Source organism: Perna viridis, chromosome 6 (genome assembly GCF_037379345.1).
Source record: "Perna viridis isolate PV_CMFRI_1.1 ecotype Kerala chromosome 6, ASM3737934v1, whole genome shotgun sequence".
Classification (NCBI taxonomy): domain Eukaryota; kingdom Metazoa; phylum Mollusca; class Bivalvia; order Mytilida; family Mytilidae; genus Perna; species Perna viridis.
In genome coordinates this window covers 29,857,020-29,873,749 of record NC_142450.1, presented here as the reverse complement: position 1 = coordinate 29,873,749, position 16,730 = coordinate 29,857,020, and the positions used below count along the sequence as shown (strand labels likewise).

The following is a 16,730-nucleotide window of genomic DNA, read 5'->3' as shown; positions in this document are numbered from 1 at the left end:
AAAAAAAACGCAGCTTCTCATCAATTCCTGGCTACAGACAAGGCCATGTCTTGTTTAGGCCAAGTAAATTTTATACAACCCTCAACAAAAATATGGGGTGGTCGGGAGGATTTTATTTTTTTTATTTTTTTACTCCTTACCATATATTTGTTGGCCTAAATTTGTCTTTTTTGGTGTAAAAACATGTTCCAAATCCAAAGCCACATCAGGTTAAAAAAAGAAAAAAAGAAATATTATTTTGGTCACCAAGAATTGAAATATTTGTATATTATAGTGCCTAAATACAAGAAATTGAAGTGAAAAAAATACGGATTTTGAAATTCCCGTCAAATTTAAAACAAAAATAGTAATTTTATTAATTAATTATATTTGGTCTTAACCAGAAAAAGATATCTGATTATCTGAGTCTTTACTTTCATATGTCCTCCCTTGATATTTATGTTATATTTTCCATTTATTGATTACCGTAAATTTGACTGGCAAACAATATAATTCAATTATATTATAAGTATAATTATAGGTATTGAAAAAATAAATAATTTGAAGAAAAGCAGAAAATAAATTGGCAATATTAAAAATTTAAGGCTCACCTCCCCCTCCCCACACACACACACCCCTCAGTATAAAAATGGTCGGTGCCAAAGTCTTGTGTGTCCATGCAGAATAGGTAAGTTATTTTGGCCTTGGAAGTAGCATATTCAGTATGGGGTTCATTTCATTCATAAACCGTGGTGGAATTTCGTAATATCAACCGTGCCAACTATCAATAAAGGTGCAACAAAAGTTATTCAACCAAGTTATGTACAATATAAAGGCATAATTTTTTTAAATAACTCGGTGACAGTAATTGCGATTCAAATACAATATTTCTTCGTCTGGGACGGAACCAAAATGTTATTAGAATTGAGAGCAGATTAACTAAATGTCCAAGATAAGGTAGAATATCTACCTCTTGATTCGTCACTGTATATATTTTTCGAACAAAGCATACACATTGATTTTGTTCTCTTCGTCCCAGGAGCGATTTGCATTTAATATAGTATAGCTTTTGCTTAAAAATTCGTCACAAGTTCTTTTCTTTTTGTTGAAATAATTAATCGTTTTATCTACGTAGGCCTGTTTGACAAGGATATTCGGTACAAATAGTTCATTGATTATTTGATACATTTATTTATATATAACTTTATCATAAACTCAGCTTTTAAATAAAATAATGGATGTCGTTACCTTGATGAACATAGTAAAATCCGAGGTAGGTTGACAGTGTGACAAAATTAAGTTTACACTCAATCGACATTTTTAGGACACTTACCCTACCGGTGCACCTGGTCCATGCTCCCAGTTTTTAGTGGAGTCCGAGTTGCTCATTTGCTTTTGTTACTTTGTATGTATGATTTTAGTTACTTTATGTTCCATGTTTTCCATGTCTGGTCTTTGTCCCTGGATTACATTCTATTGATGACCGCTATAACATTGGTTCCCTTGATTACTCTTTTTCTAAAGATTGAAGAATATATGATATTGCCCTTGTAGTAAATTATCATCATCCATTTAATACAATAATATAATTCGCGAATAATGTACCCTTTGTTCTCCTTTACAAAAGAAGTTTATATTTTGTAGGCATAGCGACTTAATCGATCCAAATTTCTATTAATATCATTTTGGAAATGTACGAAAGCCGAAAAGGACCATTCAGGTTTCAGAATTCAGAATTCAAAATTCAAGATTCAGAAATTGTATAAACAAGAAGGTCTCACGCAGCAAATGAATTTAAACCCATCTGTGAGTCGGAACTGGTTATATGTCTCCTTTAAATTCATCTTGGATATGAGAAGGGTGATTTTTTTTCGAATTACTTGTTTATATTTGAGGGATAAATTGTTTTAAATAGTAAATTATATAGAATTGGATATGGCGTCTTGACAAGATAATGCTCTGCTTATTTAAAAATTAATTTGCTGTGATGAGATTATTTGTAAAGATGTTGTTGGAGCATATTTTCTAGTACGGAATCTTCAACTACAGAAATATATTTTAGATATCTTACTTTCACTGATGTTTTTATCTTTTTTCGGTAATGAGATCATACAAACAGGTACAATTTTAAATCGCACAAAGTTATCTAAAACGGGCGTCATCAAAATCAAAAACAGCTTATTTATCAGATTTTACAGTGTACATAACCATCATGCACATTTAGTTTTAGCATTGAAATGTTATTGATATAAGCTATCAGCAGATCTTTGATAATACAACACTATCACGTTCAAAAGTGCGTATTTCACAAATTATACATGTACTTCTATTCCAAAGGTCACTTGAAATATGTAAAGCTTTATATGGGTGTATATAAGTGTCCCCTATCGTTTGAACTTTAGTTTTGACTTAGTGGACAACAACTATAGCTTGAAAATAATACATGTTTTGAAGTGGTACAAATTAAATTTAAATACGAATAACAAATTAGTGAACAATAGCCACGTTTAAAAGGTAAAAGGAACTAAATACAAATAAAATATGAATAAAACGTAAAAATATGAGCCCAAAAAGTCTCGACCAGTCCACATTACTTTCGACTTTATCTAGTCTGGACAATCTAAATTCAAGAGTACCAATTTTGGCTTATTGTACACGTTTTTCAAGGAGATACCACTCGTAAGCAGCAAAAAAGCGATAAGATTCAAATACGTAGGAAGTTAAATATTAAAAAGAGGCATTCAAAATTATAAAATATCGAAGTAGATACCGAATCCAGCACCGATAAGTACGTGCTGAATATGTTCAAGGGAGCTACATTATTGGAGCCCCATTTTAAGTACAAGAAAAAAAACTTCAGTGTTTTAGGGGTGTCGAATTCAGGTTAATAATATATGATATGACGATGGTAGTCAGTCTAGTCTTACTCTGACGACTTGGTTTGGAATACCCTCGGGGATATACATTTTGTTCCAGTATAACTGGCGTCTACCCAGGGGTTTCTTCAGTATTATGTCAACCAACCAGACTTGAATTGTATTGATAAGACTTTAGACTCATATCATCGTGGATATATATACATACAAAAGTAATTGATCAGCAATATCATGCATAACATTGCTTTAACAAAATCAATTTCTTAACTATAGTTAAGTTTTGTGAGACAGGGGTTATCTCAGCCCATGTACTATAAGTTTGATTAAAGTTTCAACCATAGCTCAATGTATGTCAGATGGTCATAATTGTTAATGTCGATGTTACTTGTAAATAATTTCCTATAGTATATGAAAATGAATACGTTTTGACAATAACTGATTACTATACGTTTGCCTACTTGCAGTAAAATGCACTTGTAATCTTTAAATAACATTAACATAAAAATGACAACGTTGACAACGTTCGTTTTTAAATACTTTTAATACAACTCATATCTAACCATTGTATACAAGCATGTTTAGATTGAATATGAGACTATTAAGTCGTATATAATATGAATCTTATGACATTCCAGATTGAATAAGATGAGAATGAATAATGATGTAATGCTATGGATAAAATACAAAGAAGAAAATAACATAAACATGCATATATATCCTAAATTAAAATGAAACATGACACGGAGTAATTCTTATTATGAACTACTCACAAACAACAACAAGCATTGTTGACTTTTTACAATGAACAAAACAGTAACGAAATGTTTAAAAACAATTTGTGACACAATCTTCGATCAGTCATAGAATGCTTTGCAGAATATATCTTGGTTCACGGGAATCGCACAATCAATAGTCATAATTAGTATTTAGACAATAATGAAGCTTAATATAGCTCTGGATTCGGATTGTTGGTAAACGTTTGACCTTAGTCTCGGACCCAGAATAAAACTGTTCACAGAATTACAATAGTTGCTATAGATTATTAATATTGTATAATCCAATACCCAGAATTATTAATACAACGGTAGTCAAAGAAAAGTCTTATTGTGGTTTAAATTGAATGGAGTTATTTGGCAACTGAAACAGCAAAACAACAATCTGCAATAAATTCCAAGAAATGATTAAGTTCAACATACAGAAGAACCTGTTCAATTTTTATGTATTGAAACATTACAGGAATTGATGTCAATTTTCATGCAAACGAAGAGTAGAAGACAGCAGATATAGAATAACCTCTGAAATCACATGCGATTTTAATGGATCAAAAATATGTTACCCTCTTTGTGGTCTCCAATTCCTAAAATATCAGACACGTTACCCTAAAAAATAATCAAAGCCAACCTTTTCTGATGAGCAACTGTTCGGTACACTATCAAAAAGATCTATACATAATTAACTGAGACTATCAAGCAAGAAACGTTTATGGGCATTTTTCCAACTAGATGGTCAAAGACCAACAAAATAATAACAGCTTAAACACGTTAATTCAAATAACTGTACATATATCAAATGTATGTGGATAAAGACGACGATACTAATCTACAATAATATGACAAGAAAAAGAGGTGGAAATAAAGTTAACATATAACACTTCTGACTTGTAAGCATGGTATACAAAAATTGACAAGCCAAATGTAACCATTTTGGTAAATTTGCTATTTCTCTCGATATCTATAGCTTAAGCAAATTATTAAATGTACTTATTTTGTTTCTTATACATTTAAGAGAACCATAAAAAAGATAACGAGAAATAATTATACAAAAAAACATTCGACCGTAGCATCTTGTATGACAAGTTCATTTGATGACAGTAGTAAACAAAATGTACTGTACATTTTAAAATTATGAGAAGGTGATACGTTTTGATGCAATTACATTTACTATTTAATATATATATATATATATATATATATATATATATATATATATATATATATATATATATATATATATATATATATATATATATATATGTCAATATAAATCCAACACGATCAGATTTTAACGATATATTTATGTATTCACATCACTGGCGCTTTCATGGCTGCTACCAAAGGGGGAATGCTTACAGTTGTTAATAAGAAATCAGAGTATATTTTCAATGTAGAGAAATGGACTTCAGCATTTATAATTTTCATGGATGTATTTCTAGAAAAGTGGCCTTTGAAGGCGCGTGGGCTGTTAAAGTACCTACAAAATATCAAATGAGCTGCTAGTGGAAGCCAAGGACATTGCTGGGTTAGGTATGACCAGCAGTATAGAAAGGCCCGCTTTCCCTTCTTCTTTTGGGGCGTAATGTGTAATTGACCAAGAATTGTTGATTTAATTTGTGGCTACAAACAACTCTCTTCTGCAAGCTGATCGGGCATTAAGGTCTGTGGTGTTTAATGGTCAGGTAGTCTCACAGCCTTTTCGTTCGGTTTGCGGGGAAGTAAACAACTCCCCGCGGTAAAGACAAAGTGCCTCAAATTTAACAAAAACAGATGCAAGTTTGGGAAATCATACAAGTTCGATCACAAGTGCACAAAGTGTAATGGGCAGCACCCGGATTTTACCTGACGAAACTAAGGGCACCTTAAGTTTTTGAGAAATTTACAAATTAGGTAATTCACCCATTTGTTCGTCAGTGGTAGAAAAGTGTCCAGATAATTATCCTAACAGTGAAATAAAACTGGCATTGATACATGGTTTGAATTACGGCTTTCAATTGAACTATACAGGACCTCAGTCCCCCCGTATTTTGCAAAAAATCTCCTAGTACTCTGGGAAACTCGACCACGATTAAAGATAAAATTGATAAAGAGATAGCTCTTGGTCGCATATCTGGACCATATTTGACACCTCCTATCCCAACATTTCGGTGTTCAACTCTTGCTTTAGTGCCGAAATCAGTCCCCGGTGAGTTTCGCTTAATTTTGAATTTGTCATACCCACTGGATAAGTCTGTTAACAGCTTTATGGACAAAGAATTTTGTGCTGTTCGGTATTGTAATATAGATGATGCAGTGGTTCAGAATTTAAAAAAGGGGCTTTCAAAAGCCGACATTTAATCTGTATTTCGCATTTTACGAATATGGTCTGGTGATTTCGACCAATTAGGGTTTACCTTTGAAGGCATGTTCTACTTTGATAAATGCTTTTCACTCTTCCAAAAATTTTCTACAGCTCTACATTGGTATACTCAATCAACAGTAAGTATAAAAAATATTCATTATTATTATGCATTATTTAGATTAATACCCAGCAATGCATGGCAACTTTGACTACATTCCAGAAGGTATGTAAGGAATGGGGTGTTCCCAAAGCAGAGGAAAAATTGTTTTACCTACGGAAGTTTTGACATTGTTAGGAATCGAGTTTGATAGTAATTTGATGACGCTCAGGTTGCCTAAATAAAAGTTATTAGAACTCGCTCAACGAATTACAGTTTTATTAGGTTGTAAAAAGGTTTGTTTGAAAGATATTCAATCCATTATTGGTTTACTGAATTTTGCTTTTCAGGTCCAGGTAGAGCTTTTGTCGGAGTTTGATTGACGCAACCTGCAACATCAAGCAATCTTGGCACAAAATGCGTGTCACAAATAGCATAAAAAAGATTTAAAAATGTGACTAAATATTTTAGGTACCTATAATGGTAAATCTGTAATGCTGGACAAATTTTGGACATCTAGCGACTCATTAGAGCCTTATACATGTTATACAGATAGCGCGGGTAGTTCAGGTTTTGGCATTTATTTTTACTCCCATGGGAGTTGGCCTTCTCACTGGCAATCAAGGGGTTTATTGTCCGACATAACATTTTTAGATGTTTCACAGTTGTATTGGCGCTGCAGTTCTGGGGTTGCAGTTTGTCAAATAAAAAAGTGCTTTTCCACATCGATAATCAAGCTGTAGTTGCTATTCTTAACAAAAAGTCATCGAAGTCACAAAATGTGATGATATTGATAAGGAAACTAGTCCTTGTGACTCTAAAGTATAACATTTTGATTAAGGCCCAATATATACCGGGGAAATTGAATAATATTGCTGATGCTTAAAGTCGTTTCAATTGGCAGCTCTTTATGGAACTGGCTCCAATGGCAGAAAAAGAGCCCTCAGAAATCCCGGACCACCTGTGGAAAGTTTAGATACAGAGGCATATTCGTTGATTTCTCATTCCTTGGCTAACATGGAAATGTTACAACAGAGCAGTTCAGTCTTTAAATCAGTTTCGAACCCAGTATGACTTTTCTGACACTTGACCTGTACCTCTTGACGTATTAATGAAATTTATAGCTTTTATGTCCATACGGAGTTTATCCCCATCGACAGTGAGCACTTATGTTTCTGGGGTAGGTTTTGCGCATAAAATTCGCAGATTGGTCGATAATACTAATTGACCCGTCTGTTTAGGGCTAATTTCAGTTTATCTTTTTTTGCCTTGTTACGAATAAGGGAGTTTACTGTCGATAGCAAATCGAAATTAGGCAGAACCGGTCCGAGTTAGCTGCTGTCGTATTCAATAGCCGATATTATGTTAATTCGGTTACGGTCAAATGATATTGGGGAAATCAATGGTAAAGAACTAATTGAATTATTTAGACTCTATTTTCTTTATCTTCGAACGCTTTTTTCAAATTTGAAAATAGTCTGGAGCGAGATACTACCAAGGCGCTATTGGCGTGTGGCGGAAAATCAGGTGGCAGCAGACAATACTCGTAAAAGAGAAAACGCGGTTGTAAAACAAATAATTATAAATGACTTTAAAAATGCTTGTGTCATCCGCCACCCAAATATTACCTTATTCAGATACGATGGCGTACATTTGTCTGATGCTCGAAGTGATGTATACTTAAACAATATACAAGGAGCTCTTGAAGCTTTACTGAATGACGTATGTAAAGTATTTCCTGCGTAATAGGTGTATCTCACTCTCCAATTCATAAATGGTGATGGATCCGTTATGAACGCGCCCATTTTGGTGAGCGGAATCTGGCAAGTTGAGAGGGGGTCAGGATCCTAGAATTCTACGCTAAACCATATTGTATAATTCCTTCCAGTGGTACCGCGGGAAGGCGGGTTAAAATTTTGGCTTTGTCTGTTGGCAGAGCGGCCGGTTCACGACTGGTGCCAGTCGGAATCTTTCAATCCTCGTCTGCCGGGATGCGTGATTTGAATATGGCATAGCGTATGTAAGGATCGGACTTCCTGTTCACTTAGTAATGCACAGAGGAACTTTCGTTACCGCTGTTACCAGCGGAACGCCTACCTTAGCCAATTCAATTCTCGGCGGTTTGTAGCATCTTGCCAGATTTTGTCTTTGCGCTTTCTGCAGCCGTTTTTGCCATATTTTATATATTTACGTTGTTCCGTCATTTAAACAATTTCACAAATAGCGATAAAACAAAAAAGTACAAAAGTCCATTTAGAGTCATCTACTAAAATGTTTGATATGCATAACAGAACGGCCAATATAATATGCTTCTGTTAGCTTACTTGTGGTAATAAGAGTTACTTTTTACTATATAATATGAAATTGTACATAACTTTGAAGACACTCAGTCGAAAGAGGAATGACATTTAAGTTTGACAGTGATTTGTATTTAAAAAAAAACTAACCAAGGACGACATTTCTGTTATTCTATTTCTTTCTTTTATGCCTGGGAAAGTCTTCTGTAGTACAGTCGATAATACAGTTCTTTTCTCTATAATATCCAAGCAGCTTCTTGAAAACTGGATCACATTTCAGTAGTTTCTCATTTCCTGTCAAATATAAGTCTTGTATTACATGTACTATACATTAAAAACCAATTATTCATCATGTGTGTTTTATGTTTTTTGGTTAACCTTTATAAAAACAATTAATCACCTTAAAGAAACAGCAAGTAATTTTTCGAGGTAGGTTCAGCTTTTTGTATTTAGTCCGATTTGTTAAGGTGTTTGTATTCTGTATCGATTTTAAGAGTTACGTCCGAATTCGACAAATTTTTATAGCTCTTTTCATTGCTGTATTTTTCCACCAGTGTGCCAGTTTAAGAGAGAGTTGAGCTCTTACAAACATGTTTAACCCAGCCATGTACTGTTTGTGCCTGTCCTAAGCCATGAACCTGTAGTCCATCGGCTGTCGTTGTTGTTATGTTCATTGTTGTTCCGTTTTTTTGATAGATTGGGTCGATTTTTGTATTTTATGAATAGTTTACATAGGGGCTTTTACAGCTTGCTTTATGGTATGGGATTTGCCCATCATTGGAGACCATGTGTAGGCATGTAGAACTTTAATTGTTGGTTGCTTGGCATTTAGTGGATGATTATCTCATTGGCAATTATACCATCTCTTATTTCAATGAATACTTACAGAGATTACCTAAAGGTCTATAATAAGTGTAAACGCACCTTAAAGTATGCTCTAAAAGGCCCGAAAAGTCATTATATCCACGGTAACAGAACGATGACACCTCTTCATAATAAACTAAATTGTCAGATAACGACACGAAGACACAATAATGACCAACACATTCTGATTGTTGACAGGCGCATGTGTGTGTGTGTGGGGGGGGGGGGGTAAACTAATGTTATAAGGCCTTAAACATCCGCTTTTAATATAATGTGAAAAATGAACCAAAACAACAAATAAACACACCAAACAATTCACTCAGTAATATATCCCATTCTTCTTCATGAAAAAACTCAACTTACAACACAAAGACGAAATGAGATATCCAAATAAATAACGCTCACACTTACGGAAAGCTAGCTCAGAACATACTACACAATGACAATTCCATCAAAATTACCAGCATTAGAAATATTGGTCACTACAATACCAGTGAATTGGATTTGTAGTAGTAACAATTACTACTAACAGTAAGATTAGATGTGGTGTAATAATAAAATATAACTTTTTTTACATAGGGTGGCAGTAAGAGGTCGAACATATGTATTTGTGAAAACGAGGTTCAAAGGCTAGTTAATGATTTGACAATCATATCCTTTACGAATAGATCCATGAGGGCAGTTGATAAATCCTATGATTTAAAAATCCTATGAAATAAAGCATGAATATTGTTTGAAAGAATGTGCTTTATATAGACTACACTTCCATTACAAAATCTGGCTGAGAAACACTATGAATAAACTTGAAAAGAAAATATAAAACAAAACAGACGACGAAATTACTTAACATGCAACAATGGTCTTCTTCCGTTTCAAGAAATTAGGGCACTATATAATGAGTCAAACGTCCAAATACTGTGTGTCGGTCATCATAGTGTAAATCGATTTTGGTGATCAAGGTTTGCTTTTCTTATATGAACATTAATTGATATAAAAAGTAACATGAATGCTAAAAGTAAATTAGAAGAAAATTTGTGATATGTAAATGGGAGATATTATGGGACCGTTTATAATGCACCAAGACACAAAACAAGAATTTTGGAAAACGATATAACATGTTCAACTTTGTAAGATTAGTATCCAAGCTAAAATACAATTAAAAACGTTTAGGTCCACTTTATAATTGAGCTCCAGTTAAGAAATACATTCATATAAAAGACATAACTCTCATGTTATTTGTGACCTTCAAATGCAATAGATATTTAAGTACATTGAATTTATTTTTATCAGGTCATGCGTTCTAATATATAAAGACATTGAATACCTGCACATGTAGAGGGGATAATTGGGGGGCTATCAATAAAGTCAATGGGAGTCATGAATACGCCATTATTGCATGTTTACTATAAGTTGTTCAAATGTATTTTAATATGATTTTAAGTACATTTTCAATTGATAACTCCACCTAACAACTTTCATTACTATTTGATATAAAATATTAAAAACCGATTCACCGTTGGTACATTGTAAAGTCTTTCACGTAAGCGTGTGCCTCTGTAATGTTACATCAGGTAAATGCTTGAAAGTAAAATTTTTACAGCGAGATAAAATTTCCATACTTTTCTTTTGCGAGCATGGAATTGTCAGAATTCCATATTAAGCCAATATGTATTTGAAATAAAATCGAATTGGAACTAAACTGAACAGATTTTCATTATAATTTACAGGTGAGCAACTGTCAATACATTTGTAATGGCGGACAATAGTAATTAAAGCGATTGATCATTTAATTACACTTGATCAGAGGTTATTATTTGCTCCTTATTTGGTTTAGGAGGAGTGACATTCTAAAAACATTTGTAAAAACGTCATAATTCTAGTGATCTCGACCTGTTTATAGTCAATGTACTACAGCTTGATATCAATGTTTACGTACCGATTAGAAATAAACCTTTCTTTGCTCGTGTCAATGCAACATTTATCTGATTCTGATCAGATATGAACCCAAGATTTTCTTTACACCATCCGAGTGTAGGGCGTGGTTCTATTCTATAATCAGGCAATGATCGCACCATGCTAAATATCACATAATCCCATTCTCCACCTATAAATGATTCAACAAATTTCCACACTAGAGAAGATACGAAAATGTAAGAAGAGTCGTTTCATTCTGTAGTGTTAGATTTAAAGATAAAAAGTTGTGTTTTTTTCAATGAGGAATAAGATTTTCCAAAGGAACTTGTGTTCAGAAGTTCAGATAAGCACAAGGAGTGAATTATTTCCTGTTACAGTTATCTCTTTTTATCTAGATAGTTCAGGTGTGTAATCGTTTGGTAAAATGATTCCAACAGGTAAAATTATCGTATTTAATTCTTAAACGAGAATAAAAAAGGTTTGTTTTAGGAAAAGCATTCATTTCACAAACTACACATTTGAGGATTAAAACAATGTATAAATCACAATATAAATATATTAGACATACAAAAAATATTGACCAATATTAAATTGTCAACTCTCATACTTCAACAAACTTTTTATTTATAGAAAAAAAACCAATCTAATATCGAAAAGTAACAGAAATAAAGATATGGAATAAAATGATATTATTAAAAGAAATCACGATTATTACGTAAATAAAATCACGAATGTTCGTGTCCGATCATGCTTAGACGTAGAAAAATCTTACCTTGACTCGACACAACCGTGTGTACGTCCACAAAAGAATCCATTTTATCCTTTTGTATGGCTTCCTGTAGTGCATTACACTGAGCATTGTACTGGGACATTACATTCAAAGATGGTCTGTCTCGATCTTTTTTCTCTCTTGTGAACAATTTGTCGACTCTATGTAAATACCGGAGAATTTTCATCTAAAAATATAACCAAAAAAACAATGAAAAGAAAGTTACGATGATATATATTTAAATTGTTATAATGCAATAGATTCAATATACATAAAATTCTTATTGTTAATCACTTCATTTGTCTGTCATGTTATGTTAATGTAATTCATTTCTATATTTTTTTGTTATGAAAACTACAATCTTGAGTGCCGAAGAGAGCACTTCTTTTAAGTGATTTAATTTTAATTGTCAAGATGGCAAGTTGTTTATCCTTAATATCATATAAATTTTCTATATAAAAACTATAATCCTTTTTTAATTAATAAAAAATTCATTCTGTTATCGGTAGATTGATTAATTAAATCATCAGTGATATTAGTTAATGTACAAAACCAACAATAATGATGTTTTCGGGGAAAGGGGGAGGTGAAAGCACAGAATTTAGTTAGCATGTGATTTATAGAAATTTATTACGCCAAATACATTCTTTAAATCAGTATAAAATAATATCTTATTCCGCTCAAAGCGCTAAACAGTCATGTCATGCTTCCTTTTTGTACTTGTTTTTAAACATGGTAGTAGGGATTCGGTAAATTTTATTTCGGTGAATACACGTGTGAATAAAGTTATGAGCTCTGGAACTTTTTAATCGACAGTGAAATTTACTACTGTTTGACTAGTGTAGGCGTCTTGCATGATAGCTAGGCTTGTGGGAAAGTAAAGCATGATATTCCAAGCCGGCAAATAGTGATACCTCTGACTATGGCAAGTGCCTGAAAACCTGGATACATTTGGGACTCGAAACCACAGCCGTGTCGAATACGCAAATACCAGTCAAGCGCATTACATTTGACACCTCGGCCAACCTGTCCCCGTTTTCCATAGTCTCTGATTTCGTTTTCAAAAATTTATATGGATCAAGTAAAAATATTACCTTCTTCGACCCATACGTTTTTAAAGATTTTCACATAAGAAGAATACAGACGTTGATCTATTCTTAAATAGGTTTTAATACCAAAGCCGCGAAACAGAAGAACAATTCAGATCAATCTAAGTCCAAGAAATGGTCAAAACGTAAGCAAAGAAAGTCCACATGACGAATCTAAACAGAAAATACAAGTGCATACAAAAACTGAAAATAGGAAAGACAAACCAGACAACAAACGGAAGAACTTGCAAAATAAATATCAGCTTAAAACCCTTGAGTGACATTTAGAAATCCTCCTCTGCCAGCTACACCTGTCTGCCATATTGCAAATGATTCTTTCAATGAGGTAAGCAACAAAGGATGAACATACATGTACCCCTTATCTCGGAAACGTACTTCCCCAGTATTTTCGTTGATACATGTAAACATTGCCAGTACGCATTTAATTTAACTTAAACAGTAGATAGTTTCATCACTTACTACTTGCTCTACCTCTTTGTCATTTTTGAATGAATGTTCATTTTGGTCCTCGGTGCTCACTTCTGAAACCTCTTCCACGCCCTCTATATGACAAAATACATGACGCTCTTCCCGATGTAATCCGCGGTCATTTAGCCAGATGGATAACCTTGGGTTCTCTTCATAAGATGCAGATGGTTCAGTTTTAAGACTTCCGTTGTAGAATTCCGTAGATGGGAAGTGACAGATGCTTTTGTGCTGAAGCAATTAATTAAATATCATTACTGCCTTTGTAAACTGGTGATAAATTTACGTACAGACGGGTTTGTTATCTACTGTTACAAACATAATTAATAAAATATTTTATATTACGTTTGCATAGTAATCAAATTGAAGTGTTTTATTGACACATTAAGGATGTTAAACTAATTATATTTTGGATTTTGTTTGCTTTTCAAAATATGTGAGAATACATCGGTCTTGTAAAAAAAGGGTTGATAGTATCCAGGTTTTGCAGTCAGTATCCTGTAGTTTTGGTCAATAATGATGAAATCGGGTTAAAATTCTCCTTTTGATTGTGTTTATTTCCTCATTGTAAAATTATAATTGTGGGTAACAGCTTTTTTATAATTATAATTTTTAAAACTCGATTGTTACATAGATACCGAACCATTTTTATCAAACATACCATTCTATACTGCCGATATAGCTGAATAAATTTTGATTTTCCAAGATGTCGACTGTATCTTTCAAAAAGAGATCTTTGGAGCCCCAGATCTGCAGCATGTTTTGACATCACTATAGGGCGAAGTTGCATATGGTCACCTATTAGTGTTACTTGGTTAGGTCTTGCTGCAATTATAGTGGCAATGCTTTCTGGTTCCGTGCACATTCCGCTTTCATCAATTACAAGCTGTGAAATCTTTTTCCCTACTGCTTCCAGTAATCTTGGACTCGTTGCCATTGATGTTGTACATAGAATCACATCATGTCGTCTTATTTCGGCAATTGTTGCACTTTTTAAAAGATCCCGATAATCTGACATAGTTTTTGAGTCAATTCGATATGGGTCCCGTCTAAACTTTTCTTCAAACTTACGAATCTCTTCTAAATAGTCCCCACGTTTTCGTACCAGATGATGCACAGAAATATCATTCATGTCAGGGTCCGGTTTGTAATCTGATCCACGCTGCTCCATGACATTTTTTCCAGGTATACCAAAAGTAGACTGTTCTATTGATGTCCCATAGAAACGAATAATACTAGGACCACCATCTTTCCTATATCGGCGCAGACGCCCTACAAAATAAAAATAATAATTGATAATACATGAACTGGAAATGTTAAGAATAAACCGAAAAAATGAGAGAAAAAAAAAAAAACACTATGTCACTGACTTGAAACGTACATTTAAAATTAAAACAATTGGTTAAAACAGGTTTAATTATATTGCAAATGAAATGTCTCAATACTTTTAATTACAGACTATTAAGATTTTGCTTCAATGCACTAGTTTTTTACAATAAGTAAACAGAGTGGTATACACGGCCAAAAAAAAATCATCGACCATATGATGATTTTTTTCTTTGTTGTCATTAGAAAACGTTTTACACTTTGAGCAAATATATACGTACGTGCTATTAAGTCGACGGATTTATTTGAAGGTCCACAAACAAGTATTTTGTCTTTCTCATCTTCAGTTTCCATTAACCTATGTTTATTCATTTGATGAAATAAGTGTATCAGTTTAATGCATGTGTATGTTTTTCCTGTTCCTGTAAAAGCCACAGATATTACATTATAGTCATATCTTTACCTATTGCTAAAGAAGCAACCTGAGTCGCTAGAATATTATTTTGTATAGTTCAAACCAATTGTAAATAAAAATATCTACGACACGAATTCATCAATAATATTGAAAAACAAACCAAAATGTCAAATTTGTCAATGTATATTTAAAAAAGCCTTGCGAAATTGAATAACATTGCTTCACCGTTGTTTCACCGTTGTTGCAAAGAACTATTATATACATATCGGAATAAATATATATATATATATATAGATGGGTCTGAAAAATTCCCAACGATGTTAGAACTGTCAAATTTGCGAAGCAAAGTTTTGGTCGTTCCATCCGCGGGACTCGAACTCGTACCGCTGTGACATCTACAGCTTGCACTAAGTCCAGCGCCTTAGACCACTCGGCCAGCTAGGCTATATAAAATATAGCTTTCGTTGGTCGAGTCATTCCTCCTCGTAGGATTAATCTAGGGCTGTAACGTAGTACATGATGTATGGTAGTACGGGGTAGTTCATGTAGGTGTTATTATGTAGGATAAAGGATCAAATTAATGATGCATGTCACAACAAATCAACATCATACAACGTCTCAGATTGTGACGACTCTATTCGCTACACTGCTCCATCGGATCAAATTGATACAGGGAAGATAACGTAATCTTATAGAAGGGTCTGAAAAATTCCCAACGATGTTAAAACTCTCAAATTTACGAAGCAAATTTTTGGTCGTTCCCTCCGTGGACTCGAACTCGTACCGCTGTGAAATCTATGCACACACCCAGGAGGATCTCCACAACATTTTTGTAACGATCATAGAACATAATAAAAACTGGTTAATATGTAAAAGAGTGTCTCGGGAAAGCTTTTGGATGACGAATTTACAAACAACTTCTCCAGATGCAATAAACGAGAAAAAAATAATCCATTTTTAGGTCTTGGTCTAAGGCTGGTGCAGCACCACATGCTATACATCAATACTCCGTAGAACTATATTTTGACTTCCAGTTATTTTTTATTTTTGATTTTGATAAAAGACCCCCTTTGTTATTTCAATTTAGGCTCCATATCATCTGCTTATGTGTGCCTTTGATAAAGGGAAAATCATCCACCCACAACGTACGTGATTCAGCTTCTGAATCTGTTTTGATCTTGCACTTTTTGAGTTTCATGCTCATAAAGTTGTACGAGATTTATGCACATAAAGTTTTGCGAGTTTTATGCTGAAGAAGAATATCAGTTATCCGAAATATTCAATGTAAATTTTACCATCTTCTGGTGATGTTAAAAACATATTTAGACAATTATACTAACATTGCATCAGATGACTACTTGTTCGAAGTATATTTTACCTGGTGGCCCATGTATAAGACTAAGTCTATTTTTGAGAGCTTTCCGTATTGCTTCGCTTTGTCTAGAATTGTTAGCTGGCAACCCAATATCTATGTCACACTTTATAGTTGTTGCCTTATTGATACC

General features: G+C 33.5%; 1 protein-coding gene across 3 annotated transcripts in view; it reads right to left on the bottom strand.

Moving 5' to 3' along the window:
- Window positions 1-3,386: 3,386 nt before the first annotated feature.
- The window catches only part of LOC148614476 (3'-5' exoribonuclease HELZ2-like), a 41,354-nt gene continuing 28,010 nt past the window's right edge, over window positions 3,387-16,730 (bottom strand). The window contains exons 18-24 of one of the 3 annotated variants that reach the window (XM_088588566.1): window positions 16,604-16,729; window positions 15,092-15,232; window positions 14,146-14,756; window positions 13,479-13,715; window positions 11,914-12,097; window positions 11,164-11,331; window positions 3,387-8,657 (exon numbers count right to left, since the gene is read on the bottom strand). In XM_088588566.1, coding sequence (XP_088444692.1) covers window positions 8,536-8,657; window positions 11,164-11,331; window positions 11,914-12,097; window positions 13,479-13,715; window positions 14,146-14,756; window positions 15,092-15,232; window positions 16,604-16,729 — 1,589 coding nt within the window. In that variant the 3' untranslated portion in view covers window positions 3,387-8,535. Of the gene's footprint in view, window positions 8,658-11,163; window positions 11,332-11,913; window positions 12,098-13,478; window positions 13,716-14,145; window positions 14,757-15,091; window positions 15,233-16,603; window position 16,730 lie in introns of those variants that run through there. The other 2 variants (XM_088588567.1, XR_015923666.1) reach the window with 2 other exon arrangements.